This window comes from Cariama cristata, unplaced genomic scaffold (genome assembly GCF_000690535.1).
Source record: "Cariama cristata isolate BGI_N322 unplaced genomic scaffold, ASM69053v1 scaffold23521, whole genome shotgun sequence".
NCBI lineage: Eukaryota > Metazoa > Chordata > Aves > Cariamiformes > Cariamidae > Cariama > Cariama cristata.
Genome location: NW_009599167.1, coordinates 38,441 through 54,839, shown reverse-complemented (window position 1 = coordinate 54,839; position 16,399 = coordinate 38,441). Strand labels below are relative to the sequence as shown.

General features: G+C 40.3%; 1 protein-coding gene across 2 annotated transcripts; it reads left to right on the top strand.

Moving 5' to 3' along the window:
• The first annotated feature begins 19 nt into the window (after nt 1-19).
• PRPSAP2 (phosphoribosyl pyrophosphate synthetase-associated protein 2) lies at nt 20-16,195 on the top strand. Of its 2 annotated transcripts, XM_009709598.1 has the most exons (12): nt 20-148; nt 2,511-2,627; nt 3,246-3,396; nt 4,622-4,674; nt 4,792-4,858; nt 5,873-6,045; nt 6,977-7,092; nt 10,663-10,718; nt 13,077-13,225; nt 13,989-14,059; nt 14,843-14,989; nt 15,511-16,195. In XM_009709598.1, the coding sequence occupies exons 3-12, from the start codon at nt 3,278-3,280 to the stop codon at nt 15,667-15,669; spliced, it is 1,110 nt and encodes a 369-aa protein (XP_009707900.1). In that variant the 5' UTR covers nt 20-148; nt 2,511-2,627; nt 3,246-3,277; the 3' UTR covers nt 15,670-16,195. The 2 variants fall into 2 exon arrangements, with proteins under 2 accessions (XP_009707900.1, XP_009707901.1); XM_009709599.1 differs by lacking the exons at nt 20-148; nt 2,511-2,627; nt 4,622-4,674; nt 4,792-4,858 and having other exon boundaries at nt 3,278-3,396.
• Nucleotides 16,196-16,399: the final 204 nt, after the last annotated feature.

Below are 16,399 nucleotides of genomic sequence, written 5' to 3'. Positions count from 1 at the left end.
CCCTCCCTCCCTCCCTCGTGCGGCGCCGCCATCTTGCAAGCGGACAACCGGAGGGGCTGCGCTCTGCCGCTGCCTCGGTCTCTCTGCCTCTCCCCCTCCCCTCCGGCCGGGCTGCCTTCTCCCGGGGCCGGAGGGCCGGAGCCGGCAGGTAAGGCCTTCAGAAAGGGGCACGCCCGCCCGCTCAGCCCACTTCAGCCGGCTGTGTGAGGCAGAACATTCCCCCTTCCCCACACAGGGTTCCACTGCTTGAGGAACCGGCTTCGTCGCCCTCCCCTCAGGGGCCCTGTGGGAGGGGGCCCCTCTCCTGGGCGGCCCCTTTCCTGGGCTGCCGGGTGCTCCTCGCCGTCCGCTAGCCCGACAGGTGAAGAGGAGCGGCGTGCTCGCTCTCACGCTGGGGGCTGCGGCGTGCCCAGGCCTCTCCCCTGAGAGCAGGGAAGGGATCCTCAGGTACCCGGGCGGGCTTCCCCTCCCAGGGCGTGTGTAACCCACCTGGAGCAGCTGAAGGACTTGTAGGGAGGTGTGGGGTGGAAGGGTCGACCCTGTGCCGTTTAGCCCACAGGGGCATGTTAGTGTGGAGGGTCGTTCTGGGCCGGGGAAATTCCCCGTGGGGAGATGGATGAGAGGGTTTGTTTCCCTCCATCCCGTGGGGATCAATTCTTTAGTACCATGGTTATGCCATACAGTTATTCCTGCCTCTGCTTTCTGTGTGGACATGCTCAGCTCACGGAGGTGTAAAGCCAGTGGGAGTAGGGTGTCTTGTGTACCCAGTCTAGTGATTGTTGTGTTCATCATGATGTGTCTCTGTAATTGTGTGCAGCCCAAAGGAAAGGGTAGGAGTTTGTGGGCTGCAGCCTGCTCTGGTACATGCGTTCTCCCAAATCTGATGCAGGCTTGGAAGATATGTACACCTCAAGGCAGAGCGTTATGGTCCGATGTACCCTTGTGGAGTCATGTCTTTACACATCTAATAAAGTTTTGTGAGTTTCCTGTCATCCCAATGCCTGTTTCAAGGTTGATAGATCAATATTACTCTACAAATGCAACTTCCCACTTCCCCCCCCACTGTAGCCCACTTGTTGCTCCTGAAGTACATCCACAAGAAAGTCCTTGGCCTATGGTTGTGTGAAGAGTTATGTTCAGTGTTGCTTGTGAATATGTCAGTGTCCTACTGTGTTCAGGGTGCATTTTACACCAATAATCAGGAACCAACAGCTCTTGTCTTTCAGCAGATCTCTTAGGTCATTTCCTTAATCCATGGAGCAAAGAAGGTAACACAGTTGGAAAAAACCCTATGTCTTCAAAACACCATGTGAATATTTTTAGTAACATTGAAAGTTGTCTCTGGGTTGTTCCCATGTAATCACACCAGCAGCATACTTTCTGGTTGAGACCTGAAAGCATTTCTAGTACGTGCTCGTTTTGTTGGATTTAAGGACTATCTAATGCCCATTTGGCAGATGATGGCCATTAGTTGGAGTTACAGAGAGTAAGCGTGCAGCAGAACAAAGGAAGAAACACTAGCTGAGAAACAGGCTTCTCCTTAAATTGTTGAGTACTTAGTTGGGCAGGGATATGGTTGAGCTTTAGACTGGATATCTGTAGCCATACTGCCTTCTAGGTTTATTTTTTTTATAACCTTCTTGTCTGAAAGCAAAGGCTGAAAGAAGTAGGGTCGCGCTTTTGTGGTACGGAGGAGGCCACTAGGCTCTAGTAGAGTCAGAACATGTAGATGTTCAAATTCTGTTGCCAAAGTTGTCACGGTTTGTGCTCTCTTTCTGCACATTTTGAAACTTTTGATGACAGGCAGGTTTTCATTCACAGCGACTGAGCGTAGCACAGCCTCCTCATGAAGAGATTTGTTGTTAGGAAGTTGCTGACTTTAGCTATTAATTGAGGTACGGTTTCTGTGACGAGGTCGAACTGAGCAAGAGTATGTCTAGTTGCAGAGGTGAGCTGAATAAGTTTCTTTATAGAGCTAGCCAGCTGTTCCTGTAAGTCTGAAAACTGTTGTTTTTTCTTTTAGATGCTCTTTTGGAGTACTTAGTAGTTGATAAGCCATCATTTTTTTTTAAACAGATTACACGCAACTCTTGGATAATTATGTTTCTCAGCAGGGAGATGTTTGCCAGGAAAGAAGTTACTGACTTATCCTAACTTCTATTTACTTCGTTTTGAATTATGCCACTTGTATTTGATATGTAATGCTAAAATAGATAATGAAGGGTTGGACTACTTATACAGCAGAAGTGAAGTGCAGTAGCAGAGGACTTTTTGAATTGAATGTTACTTCATTTGATCAGTGGTTGCTGGTCAGTGTGATTTTTTTATTTTTATTGTATTTGAACAAAATGTTATAGTAGAAGTAGTCATGAAAATGTGATATTACAGAGAAGGATAAAAAGTGTCAAGATGGAATCCCATCAAATCCTTGGTGGAATTAGTGGTTTGTGCCTTTATTTGGAAAAAAGTTGTATAGATTTCCTCTTGATATTTTTCTCCCGTTTTCACAGGAGAAATATTAGTATCAAAGAATGACAGCTGCTTCACCAAGCGGATGCTTTGTGCAAGAGGTCATTATTTACAGCTACCAGCTTTATTGAACTCTCCCTTACACTTCATCCTTATTTGTAAGTTTACAATTTATTGCAAAGTGATGGAAAGATACACAGCTATGGAAAATAGACTCTTCTAGCCAGTTCATCAGAGCCAGGACCCAGGAGCTCTGTTTAGCTCAGTTCTACCTCTGACTGGCTTTGTGATCTTGAAAAAGTCAATAAACATTGCTCAGTTCTGGAAAATGAACTGGACAAGCTGATCAAGAGAGAATCTGTGTTGCTAGATAATAGCCTGAGGAAAACATTTTAAAAAGAAAAAAAAAAACCAACAAACCAAAACCTGTTGAAGTTAGGAGGTTGTCTAGGGGGAATCTTTGGAGATCTCCAGGGAAGCGTTTTGTAGCAGGATGTGTAAAGCTCAGGGACAGGAGAAGGATGGCCAGGTGGGCTGAGGTCTCCTTCTTTGTGCCATCTCGGTAGGTGTGCTGAGCTTGGTCAGTGAACAGTATGGCTTGTGGGTCGCAACCTTCTGTCAGGATATATTTGTGGTACTTTTAAAGTGATGATAACAAATATTACGGATGCTGGAAAATACAAGCTTATGGGAAACTTCACCTTCTAAACAGAGAAAATTTGTTTCTTTTTTGTTTTTTAATGTTGTGGCTTTAACAGACCTTTGATCTCTTGCAGTCTTTTAGAAGCGGAAAAACAACTTAGGTTTGATGTTTTGTGTGCCATCAACTGAAATTGGGGCCATCATGAATATAACCAAGGGTGGACTGGTGCTGTTTTCAGCTAATTCCAATTCGTCATGCATGGAACTATCGAAGAGGATTGCTGAGTAAGTAAAAACTCCTGCAGGGCAGCTTAGGATCTTGGTGTTACTATGATGGGACTTTAAAGACTGATTTCTCTGCTTGATGAAAGTTACGTGAGAAAACTGCCACTGTTTGCCAGAACATCTGTGTACTGTATTGCACAATGTATTTCCACAGATCAATAACAAAGAAAATAACTTGTGTTTGAATTGTTCAGCGGCAGGTTGGGATTGGCTGCAGTATGTTATAGAGAACATGTGGGAAAATTAACGTTTGGATAGTGTTAAATAATCACGACAGAAGCTTTTATCATTACTGTCCTTGAGTGGAGTTTTCTTAGACAGCAAAGCTGCATCCATCCTTCTTGCTGTGTATTTTAGATGGGAATATTTGTTTAGCTTTAAATGCATTAATAGCTTCAGCAGAAGTTTTATGACTTAAGTAAATTTTTACCAGGCTACTATAACGGTATTAGGATGCATAACATCGCCAGGAGTATTGCACATAGAATCATAGAATCATTGTGGGTGGAAGAGACATCAAAGATCAAGTTCAACTGTATACCCAGTGCCACCATGCCCGCTAAACCCACTAAACCATGAGGAGTTTCTTCCTGATACCACTTATATACCCAAAGTTAGGTATAGATAGGAGAAGAAAGGAGACTGCAAAGGAACTCAAGTTATGCCTGGCAAGGACTTGGACACAAGTGCATAGCATACTCACTTCTCTCCTTTTTTTAGTGATGGGGATCTGTGCTCATACTGGAGTGGAATAGATGTGGTGGACATTAGTCTTCCGTTATTCGTCGAATAAAGCTTGCCACTCTACATTGACATTTTTGCTATAGAGAAGAATGATTTAAAAGTGGACTTCTAAGCATTGTGCATATGCATGTTGCCATGTGTGTATATATGGCAACATATATAGAGTGTATGTAGAAATATATTTTAAAAATTAGAAATTGTTATTTGGCTTAGTAATCAAGCATTATTTTCTTTCTGCTGCTTGTTCTTCTGAGCTTGACTTGAAAATGAGTCTAACTTAGCTTGCAGTACAGCTTCTGGAAATTGCAGATGCTTCGTTCAGAGATTTCCTCTGTAATTACTGGTTTTATGGTTTGAGATTTTCTTTTCTTGGTTTTCTCCTGTGAAATATAGCCTTTTCAGTAACTATTGCATTGTATGGGCTTTGCATTTGTTTTGCCCTTCATTTTCCCATATTAACTTCTTTTTTCTGCTACTGCAGGCGCTTAGGAGTTGAGATGGGGAAGGTTCAGGTTTATCAAGAGCCAAACAGAGGTGAGCATTTAATTGGCAGAACTGGAAACTTACCTAACTTTGTGCATATATTGGCTATCCTTTTCTTAGACTCTGAGTTTTGCTATTGCAAATACTACATATTTCTCTTCTTGGCAGAAACAAGAGTGCAGATTCAGGAGTCTGTGAGAGGAAAGGATGTATTTATCATCCAAACAGTCTCAAAGTGAGTAACTTTAAAGATACTGTGCTAGTGTTTTGACATGGAGTGTCCATAGGAATGCTTCTGTTTTTAATTTTTCTTTGTGTTTTATGTATATGATACAGTATAATAAGCTTAAGTGTAACTAGATAGAGGCTTCTCTTTGCGGGTTTTTTCTTAGTGTTTTTTGGGATTTTTTTTGGGATGTGTGCAAAGAAGACATCAGTATAAGCTAAGCACTGTTACTTTAATTTTCAGTGAATATGTCAATGAAACTTTCCCCTGGGTATCTGTGTTCTTTTGCTAAGTGCATTCCTTTGCTTATGTCATTCTCTTTAAAGTTCTTCCCTTTTCAGCTACACATCTGCAGCACCATTACAAAGTTCTAAATGTAGGAGGAGCATTTCCTAGGCAATGTGTCCCGTGATTCAGAAATTAACTTTTTTTAATGTGAAAAGAACTTTAAAAATGCTAAGACTTTTTTTTAAATGGCAACAGAAATAGTAGGTCTCCTAGTTGATGACTAGTTCCTATCAAAAAAGATACCCTGTCAATCTTCTCATCTAGGGCAGAAAATAGATGGTAATTGTTAAATATTTAGCCTGCTGTTGCCTTGAACAATAGATGAATATGTTGTAAAGTCTGAAACTTTTTTAAAAACAAAAAGCTTATCTGTATTGAAAAATATATATTTTGGTTTGTGCACAATAGAAAGAGATGTGGGAGATAATTTATGGACTACTTCATTACAGCAACATGCTGTATTACTAAAAGCTTGAAAATGGTATAATAGAAACTACTGAATTATCCAAAAGAGCCAAATGAAAAAAATAATGAGGTGTAATTCTAGTGAAGAATTAAAATGCAAGGTCCAGGGCACTTGCTGTCCTGAGGTGCACAGCTGGATTCTTAGTGAAGATCACTCAGTCACCGTACTCTCCACTGCCCTGGAGTGAAATCTCTGGAGTGGGTATAAATACTGTGTTGAATACAGGATTTTTATGCACGAGATACTGAACTAGATGCTTCTCGTTCCAGGGATGTGAATACCACAATCATGGAACTCCTAATCATGGTGTATGCTTGTAAAACCTCCTGTGCCAAGAGCATTATTGGAGTGATTCCTTACTTCCCGTACAGCAAGCAGTGCAAAATGAGGAAAAGAGGCTCCATTGTCTCTAAATTACTGGCTTCAATGATGTGCAAAGCTGGTAAGAATGCAGGCTGTTACGAAATAACTGGGGCAGCGGGGTCTCCTGCTGTCAGCTTTCAGGTTTAAAGAGGTCTGTGCACAAGTTGGGACTCTGTTTAAAAATAACTGCCAAGTTTTTTGTGAATTTAAAACCCACATAGAAAGGAGAATGTAACTAGAAATGTTTCCAAATGATGAGTTCATAAAAAAACCAAACTTGTAACAATCATTTTGCGTTGTGTCCTACTGAGCTGGTATCTATCCCTCATAATACTGTTCTTTGCCTTTCGGACGCTCTCGAACAGTTATGCTGTCACATTTCTAGCCTGTTTTTTACCTGTGGGATAAATGCACTTTGTATCTGTCCTTTACATTTGAGATGATGTGGGAGAATGAGATTATTCATTTTCACAGCCTTCAACACATTTTTCTGCTCCTGTCCCTGGGAAGAATGGGCGATTAGAGTGAACACAGTGTGACCTGGCTTCTGATTTTGAGAGGAGTATTTCGATGAATAGGATTTGAGCCCATTTTTCAGGAGTTCAGGACTCTACTGTTAGCTGTGCCGAGGTCTTGCTATGTGGCATAGGACAATTTATCTTACTAGTGCTTCCATTTTGTCACATGTCAAATGGAGAAAGATCTTACCTGCCTCAGTGTGGCACTACTGAGTCAATTATGTAGGGTGTTCTGAGGTTCTTCTTTTAAAAGGACACTGTAGAAATCTCAAAACATCGTAATGCTGGTGTACTTGAGAGGGACATAGTTAATATGCTACGTACTTTCACTAAGTATGGTGTTCTTGCTCTAATGCAGCTTAGAGATTTTGTTCTGGACAAACTTCAGTTAAACTTACTAGAGAAATAAAGAGTGTGTCTGTTCTCTTTTACTTTTCTTGGTGTACTTCTGCGTATGTCTCTTTTTTTTTCTTTTTTTTTTTCCCCCCAAAGGACTAACTCATCTTATTACCATGGATTTACATCAGAAGGAAATACAGGGCTTCTTCAATATTCCAGTTGATAACTTGAGAGCATCTCCGTTTTTACTACAGTACATCCAAGAAGAGGTGAGGAAGGCCTGCTATTACAGTTGCTTTTTTAAATTATTTTTTGTCATGTCTCAAGGCTTCTGAAACAAATTCCTCTGAAAAGACTAACTCTTCAAAGAGAATTTTAAAGGGAGAAAGGTCACGTTGGGGCAGGGAGTGGGGTTGGGGCAATTGGTTCTTTTCTTCCTCGCAGGCTTAAGTTTTGCTTTCGTGAAGAGCTGGCATTTTCTTATCCATGCAGCAATGCTGTTCTTCTTGGATACGTTCCCCTAACTAGTATTAAAAAAAAAAAGAGGATATCCTTGCTCTTGATACCCTCTTCCTTTCCTATTTCCAGTTTCCTTGACTTTTATAGGATGGACTGCTTGTGTAGGTGTAACTTGTACTGCATGATGAAAACACTGTGGAAGTTAAGTTGTAAACTATGAGAGAGCCTGTCGATCATACTCTGAAAGTAAGAACAGATGACTTCTTGTGTAGAAATCTTCAGCTGCTGTTTGTTCAGCGTGTCTTGACTTGAGGAGCTTAACTTCTGGTGTTCTGTGCGTCCATTTCTCCATCTTATTTTTATAAGCGCTTTGAGAAGCGCTACTGGTAGGTTCATGTATACAAATTGTGCAAATCATAATTATAGGTATAAGGTGATATTATGCCTCTGACTAATGATAATTTTGAATAACACAAATGCTTTGTTCCTGGTGAGAGAAAAGGATTAGCTCACTCTTACTTTTGAATCCAAGCTGTTTCTGTTTATAGAGGTATGAATGCCTCAATTAAAAAAACCCAACCAACAAAAAAAACCCAACCCCAAAACCAAACTAACATGATTTTGCTATGACAAGTGTTAAAATCTGTTTGGGGAATCAGTTGCCATTTGAACCTGTCATTATTATTTCATTTGGTGCTAGAGTCAGAGGATGATAGAAGAAAACTCCAGGCTCTGGCTTTGCCGCAGTCAGTCATCTTGTATACCAGGAGAGAAGTATTGCACATTGCAATCACTGTAAATTGAGGAAAAAGTGGAAAACCAAATACGCAGACAGAAGACACGTTGTGCCTTTATATGTTGCTTGAACGTGTGGATTATGGTCGATAACAAGATCATGTTCCTGGTTTAGTCTTGAAGCACATTTTCATACATGAGCTCTTGATCGTGTACAGAGAACTGTTGCAGCTTTGAGTCTGGTGCTGCTGTGCACTCTAACAAACAAACATTTGTAGAGATCTGCTGAAGTATGTGTAGAGAAGTTTTAAGATACTTCCAGTTTTTCATTTCTTCATTCCTCTGCTTGTCCATGAGATACGTTCAGTCGACTTTAGTCTTAGCAAGTTATCTGATCACATGGGATCTCTATTGGCAGGTATCTTCACCAGCCAGGTCATAGATAGTATATTTTTTTAAAAGCTTCATCCAGTGGTGCTAAGGAATAATTTAGTATTCATCTCAAGTTCATAGTGGCACCAGCTTGCTGTATATCCTGCACTGTGAATGCCAAAGCATGAAAAATGTTTCAAATGAGATTGTGATGGGATATATTGAGTAGCATGAAATAAGAGTCCGGCTTGATAAGAATGGAGATCACTTAAAAAGCATTTAACTGAAACTTAAGAGGATGAGGGCTTGTAGTTGTTCCCTGATGGGAATTTATGCCCAGGTGTGAAGAGAATTACTTGGCGTTCTGGGATGAAGACAGTCCAATCAGTGAAATTAATGTAGTATAAAAGTAATTTGGTGATTTGCCTTTGTATGCCTAGCAAATATTCAATACTTGACGTCTTCTTTCTTTCCTATGCGTACATGTTAATCTTAGAGTGACGTAGCCTTTTGTTGCAAGGAGTTGTTGATGTCTTACTATCGTTTGGATGACATATCTGGCTTTCTGACTTCATTTTTAAAGAGCTGAGAACAAATTTGATAATTTGGCAGGGGAAAAATGAGGCAATGATGTCTGAACAAGATCAAAGCCTTTATTATGTCAATTGACAGGTCCTGCCTTGTCCGTACCTTCTATCATGTTAATCTTTATAGCCGGTTGTATAACTGTTTGTAAAGGACAGAACATGCTGAATTCCCAGTGTTATAGGTGGAGTTAGTAGCATTGCAGATTATTAATGTTGCCTGACACGTCCTCAGAAAGGCTCTTGTTTTCAGTTGGTTAGGCACATGCCCAAATTCAGAACTTACTTCTTTCTTTCCTGTGCCTGTTAAAGGTAGAGTGCTTTTGGAAATATTCAGCCGGTGTGGTTTGTATGTTTGAGGATAAAATTGTGGAAGAATTTAGCTTGCTTGGGTTTGAAAAAAACCCAAGTATTTCTGTGCTTTGGAACTGGTATTTAACATCTAACAGCAAGGTGAGGAATCGCATGTCAGGGTACCATGCCCCCCAAATTTGTGAGATTACAACTGTAATGGATCAGTTTGCAGGTATTTAGTAAAGAGTCTTCTGTCCGTTAACACTGGGACTTGGAGGATTGGATCTGCTCTGTAGGACTTTGCTTACTATTGCAGCTGAGAGTGGCTGTGGCCTGTCCTTAGGGCAACTGATAGGGGGACAGACAGGTTCTCTGTGTGCTGCTCTCCCTGGCAGACGGGTCGGTCGTCCCAGGGCAGCACAGTGAAGGAAAGTGCTGAGTTTGCAAGGAAGGGGCTACGGTGAGATCTTAGAGGGAGCGTAGATTGCTGTTGGAGGGGAGGACTGGAAGTGCAAATGGTGAAATGCTCGAGAAGTTATGAACAAGGAAAGACGAGTCTGATGCGGAGTCACTGTTTGCAGAGAAAATGGAGTCTAAGACAAGAAACTTCTGAAGAGATGGGGGCTAAAATGCTGGCTAAAGGGAGAGGAGGAGTCTGGAGTGAAAAGCCAGTATGAGAATGGGGTGGGCCGGAGGCAGCAAACTTTGGGGTGGATTGCGCTTGTGAAGACTGACAGCAGTACCCATCAGACCTCAAAATGAAACCCAGGCTTCTTGGCAGTGCCACTTTGCTGCTGTCGGCATTTGCGGCAGCATCGTCTAGTGCTGATCTGTGTAGGAGTCAGTTTGCAGCCATGTTAGACTGAGACTCCAGGGTCAGTGCAGTGAAGGTGGAATTTTTATCCCTTTTGATGGTCTATAAAAAGAGTCAGTATGATGGGATGGAGAGGTGTTACTTTTATTGGTGTGCTCTGAAAAACAATAGGAAATACTTGAAAACATAGCATTTCATCTGATTAAAGAGTGTCATGTGCACACACAAGACAATTTAAGTTGAACAGGAAACTTTAATTTTGGTGGTTTCCTGTTTCTTTTAACACTTGTCCATGTAGCCCTGATGTTCTTATAAAGCAGTTACTTTTGTGTAATCTGTAATATAGCATGGTGTTTATGAAAGGTACAGTTTTAAGTTAATATCTGAATTTCCTAAATACCTGTTTTTACTAAGCTGTGCACTCTGATCATGTACCATGGATTCTTGAGGTTGCTTTCTTATGTTAGGTAAAACATTCAATGCTTAAAATTCTTCTGGCAAAATAAAGTTCTCTGATTCTTACTGAGTTTAAATTTGTCTAAAAATATGAAGTAGACATTGCTATCTGTTATTTACTACAGATACCAGACTACAGGAATGCTGTAATTGTGGCCAAATCACCTGCGTCTGCAAAGAGGTGGGTAAGATCTGCTCTCTTGTGTTAGAGCAGGAAATCTCTATCATGGTTTTGTTGTTAGGATCAAGTGAGGGGCAGATAATAATAATTAGAAGATGGAGCCTTCAGATCCCTCCCAATTCTATTTTGTCAGATGTGTAGTTTTTACATCGTTGCTATAATCATAATAAATCCAAGGAGAGTAAAAAACAAACAAAAGGATGAGGTAAATCAATACAGTGTATGGGATAAGGAAAGTATTTAATCATATTATATTTGTGTGCATTTACATTATAAATTTCCTACTGTAAGTGAAGAAAAATGGCTGCAAGTAGAACGCCATCAATCCAAAGTAATTGCTTAACATGGTCATCACTTAGAACATGGTTGATCAGATCCTAAATACAGATGGCTACCATCTAGCATGGTGAAACAGGATTTGATGTTTGAGGTGATTTTGCTTGTGAAGTCCTTGTTGGCCGAACGACTGTTCTTAATCCATGAAGCTTTTCAGTTGACTATTCCTAAACTCTTTGGAATTCCACTGCTCTCAGCAGGTCGTGTAAGAGCTGGAGGATAGTTTAAGAGATATGGTATTTGCTGTGGTGGCAAACCAATAGTTTATTGAAAAGTTATCTAGACTTTCATGCCAAGGAATCATGATAGTCTTTGTAAGAAAGGCTTTTGTTATTTTATGTAACAAATCAGAAATACTTTAATTTGTAGCAGTATAGTGAGGGGAACAGCTTTTGTCATCTTTGTTTTCCAGCAGTACTTTTTATGTGATTTGTTTTGGCCAGTTACTTTACATTTGCTTGTGTTTGACAGTTTCTTTTACTTAGTGTCAGTATTCTCTCTTGGGTGTAGGCAGGCATTTGGTGAAGCATTTTCATGCTTGTCAAGTAATTGTGCATGCCAGCAAATAGTCTACACATACCTTTAACTGATCGGACACATAAGTAACTGATTTGTGTAGGAGAGGATCCCAGAGCTGTATTGTTTAGCTGCTTCATGTGTACATGTAAGCATTTAAGAGCAGTATTTGTGGAGGTACGTTGTATTTGGAAAAGTGTGATTGAATGTTTCAGCCTAATCAAGGAAAATGCTTTTCAGATGAATACCTGCTTGTGAAAGACCACCTTTACTTGATGAAGTTCAGAATGTTTCTGTGGTTTCTGAGCTCACTGGAAAATGAATAAATAATTTAACTGTTACTTTGAACTTTATTGAGTTTAATATTGCATTTTAAAGTAATTATTATGCTTTCATTGATAGGATTATGCCTTCTAAGTCATAACTCTTAATGTTTGGAATCATAATTTATCTGTGATTAACTACTTGAAAAAATATCCTAGCTGTATGATAACCACAGGGCAGAAGATCTTTCATTTTTAATTAACTGAGCATCACGATGGGCAAATTATTCTCTGGACTTTGTGGTGTTTGGATAGCGAAACAAGGCTTAAGTGTAAAGGAGATGAGTCAGGCCACAGGTCTTAGATGCTAATGTTAGAACAAAGTGAGTCACTCTGGACGTGCCAGGCTCACTTTGACCAGGAGACTAGACGGCTGGCTTAGGCTGGGTACCAAACTCTAGGGTGCGCAAGGTAAGGTAGGATGAATCTGCTAATTTTTACTTGCTGCTTCCAGTATCTGGGATACAAGCGCTGTCTGTGAAATTCCTATTTTCCTGACCGTCTGCTTTCCCCACTCCCCCAGCTAACCTTACACTTCTTTACATAGATTTCTAATTTTAGTCGAAGAAATACTGCATGGTGAAGGAACTTTTTGTAAGCTTGTAAAAATCCAGGCTGCTTAACTTTAAAGTTTAGTTTGTCAGGCAGAATGATTGCCTGGATTCTCTTTTCTGTAGGATAGCTAAGGTTATGTGTCAGAAGGTCAGGGATATTGTCTTCATTTATGCACATCTTGCTAAAAATAAATAGATGAACACTTGTTTTCAGTTTTCATGTGAATATTTTTTTCCTATTAAATGTAGACAATCCAGACAGCTAGGCTATTCTTGGATACTGTTAGATGAGACTTGCTGAAGCATGGGATCTCAAGCATGCTGAAGGCTAGGAAATGTTTTTTTGACTGTTGGGCAAAGCAGAAGGGAGTAATCAGAATTATGTGACTTGCAACATTCATCCTATTGCTTCAAGGCCAGTATGGGTACTTGCAAGGTTATTCTCTCACAAGCCTCTTGAAAACAAGATCCTAAGGGGCAAGTGGTTCCTTCTGTGTGTTTTCCTAAAATTCTAGTATCATTCAATTTTTCCTCTGAAACATTAGAGATAAAATAGAAATAGATAACGATTGTATGTATGTGAATTATTTTAAATTTAATGCATTTCTGTTTTGTTTTTTTTTCTACAGGGCACAGTCATTTGCTGAGCGCTTGCGGTTAGGAATTGCTGTGATTCATGGAGAAGCTCAAGATGCTGAGTCTGACATGGTGGATGGTCGACACTCACCACCTACAGCCAAAAATGTAGCTGCTATTCATCCCAGCTTGGAGATACCCAGTAAGTAAGTTTGTGCATGAAAGTGTTCACCTGTTGTTTCTTGTGGATTTGGGGAACGGGGCTGGAAGTGATGGACTGTTGAAAAGGAGTGGTTCTTTAGGGGGAAAGATGACTTTTTTCCTTAGTGAGGGGGAGGAAAAAAGATTCCTTTTTGATGCTCTTTGTCAACGGTTTTAGTGCTGGGCTGTATGTGATGTCTGGGCCCCGTGTGGGAGGGGCTGTGTCATTACAGGTAGTCAGAGCCCCCTGGCAGAGAGGCCCAACTTTTTTTCCCCAGTTACTTTTCCTGTTGGAATTTTTCTGTGTCACAGAGCTAATAAGCTGAGCTGACACTGTTTTTGTGTGTAGCTGTGTAATGTTGTGGGCCTTCACAGAGTAACCTTGCTGAATGTGTGGATGTGATCTATAGCTGCGTGAGCAAAACTTCATTGCAGAAACTTGGATCTCAGTAGGTTGATTGAACTGGTTGTGTCTGCAAGCCACTCTACTCTCTGTACTAAAATTAAGAATGAATTGAATTGGTTAAGAATTTAGGTGTAAATGAAGGTAGTTAATACTTTGGCCAAGCTTAAAAAAGAAATGTATGTATTAAAATCCTGCTGTCTCTTCCCAGTAATGCTGTAATGGTTGAAATAGTTGTTGCTTCATTTCTCTCTATAACAGTGGTGACCCATTCAAAGCAGACATTTCCACACTAGAAGTAAAATGTATAAACTTTCTCTTTCTCCTTTCTCCCCCTCTAAAAAAATTTGCCATTAATCAGTGCTGATTCCCAAGGAAAAACCACCCATCACAGTTGTTGGAGATGTAGGAGGAAGAATAGCTATCATTGTGGTAAGTAAGATGCCATCACTTCTGATAAATTCTATTAAACATGTTAAAGTTGCAGAAATCAAGTAGATACTGTGCTGTTTCAGCACCTGAACTTTGGTTGATGGTGGACTTTTGATACTGCACTTTTTATACCATGAGGCAGTATTCTGCACACTTACTGAAGCTGACTGTGTGAACTATGAAGTGATCCGTGCTGGAAAGCAGCATTTGAACCTTGTTTTTATGAACAGGCAAGATAAAATTATGTTTATCTGCTTGCCTGAAGGTGAGGAGTGTCAGGCGGTGCTTACACATCAGATTAGGGGAAAATCACTGTATTTCTGTTCTGTGAGTTCAGAAATGCCAGTGAAGTAGAGATGATACAGTCTTATAGTTTCTCTAAAGCAGAGTATCGTCTCTGGGCTTGTCATGGAAAAGGGCAATTTTCTATTAGTTTGGTTTTTGAATGCATGGTAGTTGCCTTGGCTTTTCCCTCTTCCCATCATGGAGCAATCCCTCTTCCCCCTGACGTTGCAGTAGTTTTGGACGCTCTGCTTTTCCGCTTTTCCCACTTGCCGTCTAGCTTAGGTGTCTGAAGAACAGCAGCCATAAAAATGTACATTTTGCATTGTCTGTAAAGTGTTACGCTTGAAGATGTAATGTCAAGAACAGCAGCCATAAAAATGTACATTTTGCGTTGTCTGTAAAGTGTTACACTTGAAGATGTAATGTCAGTGTGAGTGTGCTGTGTTGATCTGTCTGAGGACATGGTGAATCTTCATCGATTCAATCTTATTTTGACAGGATGACATTATAGATGATGTTGACAGCTTTCTTGCTGCAGCCGAGACACTCAAGGAAAGAGGGGCTTACAAGATCTTTGTAATGGCCACACATGGCTTGTTATCTTCAGATGCTCCCAGGCTGATAGAGGAATCTGCAATCGATGAAGTAAGCATGGATTCTGAATTTCTGATCAAATTATTTTGGGTTTTTTAAGCAAGCAATTTTCTCCTGACTTGATTGTTAAAATATGCTGGCATTAAGAATTTGGCTGGGAGGTTCCTGGGTTCAGGCTTTCTTACCATGGAATTTTATGGTAGAATATTAGCATCTACGTGTGCTTAAACTATAGTGGTGAGAATCTGAGGAAGTTGTGAGATGATGGACTGCCAATATTAGCAGACTTTTTCCCTTCAGTGTGGGGGATATTTTCGTACCTTCCTTTGGACCTGCAGGGCAGAATGAATGAAAAGAAGGAAGGAGAGTGCCACAGGTGTCTGTGAATCCATGTGATCCTGTAGCAATGCACAACTCTTCCTAAGATTTTGACCCTGACAGTGGGGTAATATTTTGTCCTTTTATCAGCCAGAGTGGCTTTATAGGATCTGGAGGGTGGACACTCCCTTCAATAAGGGCCGTGGCAAACATAACGGAGCTATGTCTTTTCTGATCATTTTTTCTTTCTGTAGGTGGTTGTAACAAACACAATTCCACATGAAATACAAAAACTCCAGTGCCCTAAAATCAAGACTGTGGATATCAGCATGATCCTCTCAGAAGCCATTCGCAGGATCCATAATGGGGAATCCATGTCGTATCTTTTCAGAAATATAGGACTGGATGATTAATGCTGCTTATTCTAAAGGAACGCCCCGGGCCAAACTGGAAGTGAACAGATAACGAGCTGTGAAGCATCATGCTTACCTTAATCTCTCTATTGAGCCACTTTTTGTTTTCTCTTGGTTTAAGTATCAAGATAGAACAGTTTTTAAGAGCTTTTTTTTCCCTTTGCAGGTTTTTTTGAGGGGAGGGGGGTGGAGTGGATGAGGAATAAACATTTTACAAAAAACCTGTTCTATTTGCTTTTAGGTTAGTTGCACTATATACATGATGGAAAAACCCCACAAAACACTTGAGGCAAGAATTTGGCTTCTAAATTAAGCATTCCTTTTTCAAAGCTGCTTGCTACAAGTGCTTTAAAAGATAATAAAATGAAGTGACTGTATAATATTTGCATTTTAAAAGCCAAAAAGGTTGTACTGTTGTATGCAGTTAAGTGATTTTGTAGGAGTGCTTTTATAGAAAAGCATATGAAATATGCACCTGTATTTATTTTCTGCGACAAAGAATAAAGACTTGTTTTGTGTGAGCTTTTTAAAAATGTTCATGTACTAGTCACTTGTCTTCTAACGTGTGTCCCCTTAAAGATGATTTGCAGGTGTTATGTTACTGAAAGAAATCAAGAGGTGAATTGGTTCTTTTATGCTAATATGCTACTTTGGAATACGAACAGGTTTCGGGCTGCTCAGCAGTAAGGAGAATAACGTGCGTTTTGCTTGTTATTACAGTGAAACACCT

What these genes read in the sequence shown, in the direction of transcription:
- PRPSAP2 (XM_009709598.1), top strand. Translation starts at nt 3,278, where the DNA reads ATGTTTTGTGTGCCATCAACTGAAATTGGGGCCATCATGAATATAACC. An exon ending in TCACCTGCGTCTGCAAAGAG is followed by an intron (nt 10,719 to 13,076) that starts GTGGGTAAGATC and finishes TTTTTTCTACAG; the next exon opens with GGCACAGTCATTTGCTGAGC. An exon ending in TCCCAGCTTGGAGATACCCA is followed by an intron (nt 13,226 to 13,988) that starts GTAAGTAAGTTT and finishes GCCATTAATCAG; the next exon opens with TGCTGATTCCCAAGGAAAAA.